Genomic DNA, 9,773 nt, shown 5'->3' with positions numbered 1-9,773 from the left:
TGTATCTTCTCTGGTTAAGACAACTATATCCAGAGCTCTAAATCCCAATAATGACTGTACAGGTTGGCAGAATCTTCCCTTGAGGGAACTCTTTCAATTTTTCACATTTTTAAAACATTTACTATATTTAAGGAACGTGACTGATACTAGAGGTAAAAAGTTCAATAAGACATGGCTTTTCTCTTCAATAAATTTATGATTGAGTTTGGGTGAAAAACAAGTACCACAATTACAATATAGTAAGATTATGTTTTATTGAGAAGTGTCATGACGAAGGAGATCTAGATCAGGGAAGGCTATCAGGACAGGGTGAAAGAAGGCAGTCGGCCTGGGAGCTGCTCAGCCCTCTTCCCCGTCAGCCCAGCCCCTCTTTGAACCATGCCAGTTCTAGACGGCCTACCGGAAAGCTGAATGAGGGAGGAACTTGGCACAGAGCACCTTTCTGTAGTAATCCCCACAGTGAGGAACAAAGGGATGTGGCTAGAGCGCAGAAATTACCAAGGAAACTTATGAACCTGCCTGATCACCACCCCCAACACACACACACACCCATCCACTAAGCTCTGGCTGTGGACAACAGAAGACAAAAAACCACTCACAATTCGAGCACAGTCCTGAGTCAAGGGAGCCTCAGGGAATAAGACAACACAAGGCAGGCATGGTTCGGGCTTTACTGGGCATCACACAGGGCTGGGGTAGGGACCTAGCAAAGGGAGCAGGGCATGCAGATGGTCTTTGAGGACAGTGCTAGGGAGCTCAGAGATCAGTCTGGCTTCTCAAAGAACAGACAAGCACTGACAGGAAAAGCAGTCAGGTTGGCGTTAGTGCAGGAAAAGAAAGACGTTAGGAGGGGGACTTTGATGGAAGACGGTGGGGAGCTGAAGCTTTAAAGAGCCTTGATGCAGGGAGGGATGATGTTAGAAGAAAGGAAGCCAATGAGGCCTTGGGGAAGAGAAGAGAGTAGAAAGAAGGAGAAAGAAAGAAGGTGGGTCCAGGGAGTCGGGCTGTTCTCCAGGGTCACAGGCAGAAGGGTCGGCTCTTCCCTCCCATCTTCTGGCATCACGGGGCCCTATGTGCTGTTCCACGTGGCTGTGGTTCCAAACAAAAGACCTCGGTGGAATCGGCTGGACTTCATGTAGGCAGAGATCTTCTTCAAACCCTGAGGGCGGGAAGAAGGGGCCAGAGTCCGGTCTGTTGTCTAGTGGGGCTGGAGCAGCCTTGCTGCAGGCACAGCAGGTCAGGGCCCTGGCCACAGCCTTTCCATGTGGGCTCAAGTGCTGGAGCATCACACAGTCTCTTAGGGTCTCCAGCTCTTCTAAGTTAACTCTTCTAACTTCCTTTAAGTAATGTTATAGCATAATAACAGCTACCATTTACAAAAGAGCTACACTGTGCTGGGTGATCTATATCCAAAAGAAATTACAACACAGCCTTAGAAAATCCACTCGACTACTCTCCAAGGTCAGTTCTATTATCACCATTTCTCATATGGAAGAACAGAAGTTCAGCAACTTCCTCACACTCAAATAGCTAGTAAGTGGGACAGGGCTGGAATATAGCCTAGTTCTGTCTTCAGTTCTAGCATGTTTTTGCCAAATTCTCCTCCTCTTCCACCCAGCCAAACCCCATGCCAGATCCTGTCACTCTCTGTCTGCACAAACATTCTCCTTTTTCACAGGGAGGTTCTTGGCTTGCCTAGGATTGCACACACAGAAAGGACCTCCAGCAGAACAAAGGGGTTCAGAACACACCTGTGCAGCCAAGAAGAGAGCCCAGATCTCACCCAATGGCTTAGCAAAACCTGGATGAACTGGATAGGGCAAGGGTGAACCAGCAAAAGATAGGCCAGACCAGGCTCTAATCATTCCCCTTAAAGCACAGAGTCCAAACTTCTCCACCTGGTACCTGAGCTAAACCTCCCTGTGTCCCTGTGGCCCCCACCACATCTCTGGTCTACTGCACAGCCAGACACATGACACTCAGATTTTTTTCGTCTGCAGGAATCAATGACCATGTAACTTCCTAAAGAATTCAAAGAGATCCGAGAACTCCTACCCAAGAGCCCAGGGCAGGGCGGGCACAAAGCCCCAAGCCTCGGCTGTTTACACTGCTCCTCCACACCTCTGCAGGAGCATGGGCTGGTTGGGGCAGGCAGTGGGAACTGGCCCCAGACAAGCAGGCTTTTTGATGGGGAGTGGCAAAGGGAAACAGATTCTAGGCTCAGAAGCCTGTTGAACTAATGCCTTGAATCCCCAGATCTGTACTAACGTAGGATTTGCTGCTCTCAAACAACTTCAGCACGGGTCAGGGATGGTTCCCCATGGTGAGAGGGCGGGCCTTGGGCCCGAGTACGCAGGTGGCACCACCTCACAGGCTGCTGCACTGCAGGAGGCCTCACTGCACTCCATTTCCAGGATGGGGCGGTCATCTGCCATCTCCCACTGTGCCTGCACTTCTCATGCAGAGAGAGGTCGGTGAATAGGAGTAAAATCAGTGTGCTACTCATCTCTCAGGGGGAACACTTGGAACATTGGAGGGAAAAAAGAGAGGAAGAAAGATAAAGAAGGACACTGCCCCAGCACAGAGCACGTCAACACACACTCCTTCAACAGGGGCACCCACGTATGTCCCCTAATCCAGCTTCAGCCTCAGCTCCGTATCTCAGGATTGCTGCAGAGTCCTGACCATGCAAAGCTTCTGGGGCGCTGCAGATACTTTGCCTGTGGGTTTCATTCCGCCAGCATCAAAATACCGCATTGTCAGTCCTACTATTGCCAGCCGCATCCGCACTCCTGAGTGCTCACCTCTTCAAAACGTCTGGGCGGTGAAACCCAGGCTGGATGAGGCCTGAGGAGTTTTTCTTTTGTCACAAAAGGGAGAGCCCTGACTGCCACCCATAGATCCAGAGGCTCACAGGGAGCCCAGCACAGTCTCCACTGGCTCTGGGGCCTGGAGCAAATGCCTGACCCTCTCATTCTCAGTTTCCTTATCTCTAAAACAGGCAAGATAATTCTGTCACCCTGTAGGAATGTTGTAAAGTTCAAATTCCACACAATAGGTACAGTGTGCTGGGCACAGTTCCTGGCATAAAGCCAGCACTCAATAAATGCAAGTTATTCTTTGTGTAGCTCCAGGACTGGGAAAGCATCTCAAAGGAGGGAAAGGAACAAGGGGCATCAAAGAGAAAGGAGGATGGGGGCATCACCTCAAAGCGGGAGATGAAGTCCTTCAGGTTTGGGAAGGCGTCCAGGCAGCCGGGCTCAACTATACGCCTCATGTCAAGGACATCATAGGCGAGGAAATCCACAAAGGTGATCTGCAGAAGGCCAAGAATGTGTGGTATGAAAACCCCGTAACACATGAAGGAAAACAAATCTCATTCCCCATTGCACTCCTCCTTTACCTTGTCTCCTGTAAACCATGGCCGCTTCCCCAGAAACTGTGAGTAGAGCTTTAGCTTTTCAGGGAGTTCCTCCAAGTATTTTGGCTTCAGTTTCTCCTGAGGCAGAACACAGCTGTCACCACCCTCAGACAAAAGCTCCCTGCATAGACATGGCCTCCCCAGGGCTGTGGATGGCCCAGGCTGGCCGTGGGCAAGCAGCCGTCTTCCCCGCAACTAAAACTGGGGCAGTGCCCAGGCTTCAGCTGGATACATCAGCATTTATTAGACTCTGACTGGGTGCCAGACCCTATCTGAAGTGATCAGAAGGCAGAGAGGAATGAGATGCTGTCCCTGAATCTGTCCTGACTGTCCTCCCAATGGCCTCTGGGTCAGCCCAGGGGCATGACACAGGCACCCTGGCAGCCCTCTGGACAGACATGGGCAGAATCAGGATGCAAGGAGCTACAGGAGCTCAAGCGAAAGAGTAGAAAGTTCAGCTAATGCGGTGGCAGAAGAAAACAATGAACATTGACTAGTTTCCAGGGAGATGAGAAATTCAGGTTGAAAGAAAGGAAGAAGGGAGAGCCACCATCCGACTGGCTCTGAGCTGTCTGTTATGAAAATGTGTGGATCCCTGTGCATTTCAATGACAGCACTTGGAAACTATTGAGAAGATGCAATTCAAGAATGCCATTACATTCCTCTATCTTGTACTTGAGTCTATATATTCTAGGAGCAGGTAAGTGACGTGAACCAGCTGACAGAAATGACCCATGACAGAGGCCAGAGGTGATGAAGGAGATTCTGAACACAAACTTTACCATCTAGGAATTGAATTTCTACCCTGGGGTGCCTGGATCATGTCCTAAGATTGCTGGGAATTGCCTCTGCTTTTGTTGACATTGGAGTCGTGAGAATAACTGTTGATAGTATGGGAAATCACTTGGAGGATGAGTGGTACCAAGGACTTAAGGAAAGACCAGTGTGTGCAGGAATGCAAGAGTCCTGGCCCCAAATCCAAACTCTGCCAGGTGCAGATCACTGGGGAGACTCACAAATTCTGGGTTGTAGCAGATCATGACCAGTTGCATCCGGTTGTCCATGATCTGGTTCTCCAAAATGTCCACACGAATCTTCAGAAGAGGAGATGATTCATGTGGATATTTTGTAGAACCAGGCTATAGACGTTTCCAATCAGCAGGCCAGGGTCCACTACAGGCCTGACTTTGTGAGTCCTTCTCTGGTCTGGGCCAGAAGCCAGGGAAAGGGGTGACTGGGAGTGGGGTGCAGGACTCACAAAATTTGGGTCAAAGCAGAGTCTGACCATCTCCATGCGGCTGTCCATAAGCTGGTTCTCCAAAATGTCCACAAGAATCTTCTCCTCTTCTGTCTCCCCACCTGCCACCCACAAAACACACTCACTCTGAGCATCGCACCCCAATCCACCCAAGGAGGAGGCTACCTTCCCCCCACACACTGCAGCCAACCACACTCACACAGGTTGTGCTTGCGGGCAATGTAGCGCAGGATGGCGTTGCTCTGGGTGATCTTGTGAGTCCCATCAATCAAGTAGGGCAGCTGGATGAATGGGAAATCGGGGAAGCTCAGTTGGGCCACCAGGCCCCCCAGGAACACCTTCCCATAAGCAAGGGCAGAGAGGAGACCCGGCACTCACTGTGCCTGCTCATGACAGGCCTGAGATAGAAATACTGTCATATGGACGAATGAGCTTGGACACAGAACATCATGGAAGGGCTGTGTAGACAGCCAGGAGTGAGGGAATTGGGCAGAAGACCTGATCCTAACCCTCTAAGCTGTGAGAGAAGATGTGTCAGGAGACACGTTGCACTTGCCCCCAAAACCGCCTTCCCCGCACCTGCTACATTGGGAAAGTCCAGGCCCAGCTTGAATTTTTCATTCAGCCACTGGCTTCTGTCATAGTCAGGAGCTGTGGTGGGAAGATGAAGTGAAACAAAATTTCCCCAGAGCCCAGCCCTCCTTCCCGACCCTCCCAAGGAGCCAGTGGCAAGAGGACTCTGGAGACAGGTGGACCTAGAATCTGACCACTGTCCCACATCCCAGGGATAAGTGGAGAAAGAATCCCTGCAAGGACTCTGGACCACCTACTACAGTCAGGGTTGTAAAAGTCTGAGGACACCCATCCCAGTTATCCAGACAGGGGGCCCAGCATCCCGCCCCAGCATTCTGCCTTGCAAGGACAGAGGGCTCCCACGTGGGCTCAGGGAAGGACAGCCTGCAGCCCAGGAGAGGCCTGCAGAGGCAGCCACAGGTGGCCACCACCATGGGTTGCTGCGCCAACTCAGGGGAGTGGGCAGGGCCCGGACACCAAGGTGCCATTACCGTGCCCCATCCGGTACTTCTTTTCCCTGTAGCTTGAGCCTGTATTCCAGAGCAGGCGGATAAGTGGGCCAGCTGGGAGAGATGGGCCCGCATGCAGTCTCGCCGGGTCAGAGATGGCGGGTCCCTGGACTTGGTGACTTTCTCTGCACCAGTCGAGCCCCCAGTCTACACTGCACTTACCTGTCGCCTCCTCTACCCGCCCCCACCGCCAAACACACACACAGCGTCACGCACAGGCCCTTCTGAGGGCGACCGCCCTGAAGAGGAACGGTCTCTAGAGCCCGTCCCTCAGCTGCTCCACACTTCCCTCCTCCACTTCCCTTCTCCACAGCCCTCGTCCCACCGTCCAGCGGACCCTCGCTCACCCCTCGGATGTCCCAGTACCCCAGGATCATGGGCATGGTGCCTGTTGGTGCGGATTCTGCAGACAGCCTCAGAGGAGCGGGGCTCAGACTTTATGCGAGGCCCAGGGGGGGGAGAGGCCTTGCTGCGACCCCGCCCCTCGGCCCCACACGCCCCTGCAAAACGCCAGATTCTGAAGTTCTCCCGAGAGGGCGCCTGGGCTGAATCGCACACCCACGCCCGCCTCCCAGCCCCGAGGGTTCCCGGAGCGTCAGGGCGCCCAGAAGCCGAAGGCCGGGATCACCCTCGCCAGCTTCCCCAACCCGCCCTGAGGCTCCACGAGTCCATCCAGCCCTTGCTAAGTCCACAGCGACTTGGCCGTGCGCTTGAAACACCAGCCAGATCCTAAAGAAGCAAAAAGCTCTTCTCCCTTCTCCTCCCTGCCCGCGGAATCCCTCAGCCTTCTCCGCTGCCCAGTTCCCGCGGGCTCTGGGAGACCCGGGCTGCAGGGATCAGACTAAAAGGTGGTGGCCCCAACCTGGGAATTTAATTCAGCCCGTCACTGTAAGAGCAGGACTTCCTCTGATTCGAAAGCTACCCGAGGGCTTTGTCTCCCCTCTAGCCCCGCCTACACAGGAACGGTGTCAGTGGTATGGGAAGGACCCCCAAGAAATGGGTCAGAGTAAAGGAAATGTGGTCTGTGTTTTCTGTTAGGGGCCCTCGGGTAATGAGTCCTTGGTCATCTGACTACGTAACTATGTAAAGTAGCCACTTCGTATTTTGGCACAATTTATGAATCTAAACTAAAGGATCAGACCCAGCAAGCTGGTGAGGTATCTGAGGTGTCCCCTGGAAATGTCCAGCCAGTCCACTAGGTGAACCTCACATAGACCAAAACAGCAACAGCAGCAGTGAGTGCAGTGGCCACGGAGGGCAGGCGAGGGAGGGTGGAAGAACTTCCGGGACCAAACTGAGGGTCAGGCTGCTATTTCTCCAGCCCCAATAACCAGATGCAGATCACCTGGAGAGGAAGAGAGGTTTTATTTCTGCAACTGGTTACAGGGAGAAGATCTGGACATTACCACCAGACCAACTCAAAATTACAAAGTTTTCCAGAGCATATACACCTTCTAAGCTATATGCCTACAAGTGAGTGTGCATCATCTAAAGATATAAGTGATTGACTTCTTTAATCTATAACTAAGTTCTGGGTCCTGAGACCTTACTCTGGAGCCTCAGTCTATTTACTTTATCTAAATGGGTCCAGGTGCCCGGGGTGATTACCCTTACCTTGTCTCCTGCTACCTCACGGAGGTGTGGGGAGTTCCTTCAGACCCCCAATAAAACTTGTTTAATCCTAAATGGATCCTGTTAAAAATTCCTTTGTTATTTTGTCATGCTTTAAGGTCCAGGAAAGGCCTAAGCAGCCCCGGCAGCTTTTGTTACATTCCAGCCTTGCATAGAGGCAGGTACTGGGTTTTTTTAGCTTTGAATATTTAACTTAACCACTCAGTCAGTACTGAGCCAGTTGTTATGGAGGCCTGTGTTAGTGAGACCTGGCTTGCCACAGAACCTCTCCCTCAGAGAAGCCAGAACCCTGTCCTGCTGAGGAGGGAGGTCAGAGGATGGTGGCCAGAGAGGAGCCTGAGGGCTCCCCACAGGGCCACAGGCTGGGACCCTCACCTCTCCAGATCCACCGTTCTGGACCTGGCTCCGGCTCCTGACCCATGTGTGTTCTTCAGTATGGGACAGTGGGTCTGCAGAAGGGGATCCGGAGCAGCGGGGATGAAGGAAGCTGCAAGTGTTCTGAAGGAAGGGGTTGTAGCCAGTTGTCACCACACAGAAACTCAGTCCCGACAGGGCCAGGTCTTCTAGATTTGATGTGCTGTCCGAATTGCAAAATGTGGACAAGTTCTAATTTTTAAAACAGCGCTGGCACAGACAATGAAAATGGACCGGGTCCCATTTTACCAAGGGCCTGTAATGGGACCTCTGGACTCGATTTCATAAATCCTTCTGTCTCTTCTGTCAACATTCTTACATTCTCAAGACAAATTAACAGAAAATCTACATAAAATGTCAGAATTGTAAAAACCAATCTATTAGAAACAAATACTGACAGCCAAAATAAAATGTATCATACTTCGTGGAAATTTATTAAAAGTCTCTTAAATATTGTTTGGGTAAATGTAGGAAATCCAAAATTAAAGAATCTTTTCTTCAATCTGAAAAGAAAATAAAAATCACCATTTGAAGATGCTACCAAAGTTGAATTGAGAAAACATTTTTCCAACATGCCTGTTATACCAAGAATAAGGCAAACAAACTAGAATTTCAAGATAGTAGAACACGAACAAAGTTACAGATGAAAAAAGAAGAGAAAGCAAGAAGTTACCTTAAAAAATATTGAAACTTTAACTAATTTGCTTGTTATACGTAATAGTTGATTCTCTTAAAAGTTAGCTAATTAACAGAGCATTAGTACAACAAAACCAAAAAATAAAATTACAAGTTAATGCAAATCGGAACTAATCAAGAAGATGTAGTACAAGTGATTTTTTAAAATTGGGGAAACATTTTTTCTAAACTCTATGTTAACTGATGTTACCACCAAGCGGAAGAAACACAAACAGGTCAAAACATGTTAAGAGATAAAGATTCTGAATGAAGTAACGAAAGAGTAATAAAGAAAAATAACAACACAAAAGGGCATTTTATCCTTAGCTTTTGGCTGGATATGTTTTCAAAAATTTTGAAAATGGTGTGGATGACGCAGATTGTCATCAACATAAACGACAGACATGACCTAACATGGGAAGGACTACACAGGCAAGCATGATTATAAATCACTGTCACTTATCAGCCTGAATCCAAACGTCAGGAATGCTACCTCAGAGAAAAGAAAATGGTGTTTTTCTTATAATTGGAGTTGTGCTCATAGGGAGCTTGCTGGGGGAGAGAGAGACAGAAAGGCGGGGGCAGGAGAAGGAGGGGCAGAGGGTACTCTGGGTGGGCAGAAAGCCCTAGAATGGAAGCATTAGTATCTAGGGTAATCAGAGTAATTTATAATCTTTCTACAAATTTCTCAAACTCTGACACTAGATCAAACTAAAAGGTAAAAAAATTACATATACATATACTCATATTATTATTAACAATACTTATATTATTAACTTAAATGCTAAAATCAATAAGGACCTTGGCATGTTATTACATTACATCTTTTTAAAATTATTATTATTTTTGAATGCCAGTATCCATCCAGGCCACCACTGGATGTGATTCAAGTGAAGGTGATTTGGCCCCTCAGAGGACATGTACGTCTGCCTGGAGACTTTGTTCATTGTAAACAGCAGGAAGCGCCCATGCTATTAGTGGGGAGAGGATGGGTAGGATGCTGAGCGCCCTGCGATGCTCAGGACAGCACCCCACAACAAAGAACTCTGCCCTCCAAATCTCTGTCCGGCTGAGGTTAAGAAACCCTAGTCTATGACCCAGGACTGGGTCAAAAGCTGCAGTGGGAGAATCGGGTCCTCAAATTCTGTGGCAGGAAGAGGCCTGAACCCATCTTCCTGACACCAGCTGGCAGAAGGGAGGACCTAGAGACACCTCAGCTGGTGCAGTCCCCTGCAGGCATCAAGCTGCCCACAGCACTACAGGAAGCAGAAACGTCTACTTCAGGGTGGAC

The 9,773-nt window shown here is 49.7% G+C and overlaps 1 protein-coding gene across 2 annotated transcripts; it reads right to left on the bottom strand.

Moving 5' to 3' along the window:
* Window positions 1-229: 229 nt before the first annotated feature.
* On the bottom strand, window positions 230-6,219 carry LOC100997115 (glutathione S-transferase Mu 5). 2 transcript variants are annotated; one of them, XM_003918527.5, is made up of 8 exons: window positions 6,109-6,219; window positions 5,744-5,815; window positions 5,266-5,330; window positions 4,879-4,960; window positions 4,680-4,780; window positions 3,404-3,499; window positions 3,206-3,316; window positions 230-1,159 (listed from the first exon to the last, which is right to left on the bottom strand). In XM_003918527.5, the coding sequence occupies exons 2-8, from the start codon at window positions 5,751-5,753 to the stop codon at window positions 1,070-1,072; spliced, it is 555 nt and encodes a 184-aa protein (XP_003918576.2). In that variant the 5' UTR covers window positions 5,754-5,815; window positions 6,109-6,219; the 3' UTR covers window positions 230-1,069. The 2 variants fall into 2 exon arrangements, with proteins under 2 accessions (XP_003918576.2, XP_021788845.2); XM_021933153.2 differs by lacking the exon at window positions 230-1,159 and having other exon boundaries at window positions 2,834-3,316.
* Between the last annotated feature and the right edge of the window lie 3,554 nt (window positions 6,220-9,773).

This window comes from Papio anubis, chromosome 1 (assembly GCF_008728515.1).
Source record: "Papio anubis isolate 15944 chromosome 1, Panubis1.0, whole genome shotgun sequence".
In the NCBI taxonomy this organism is placed as follows: Eukaryota; Metazoa; Chordata; class Mammalia; order Primates; family Cercopithecidae; genus Papio; species Papio anubis.
The sequence above is the reverse complement of the archived record's forward strand: the minus strand, read 5'-3'. Positions and strand labels throughout refer to the sequence as shown.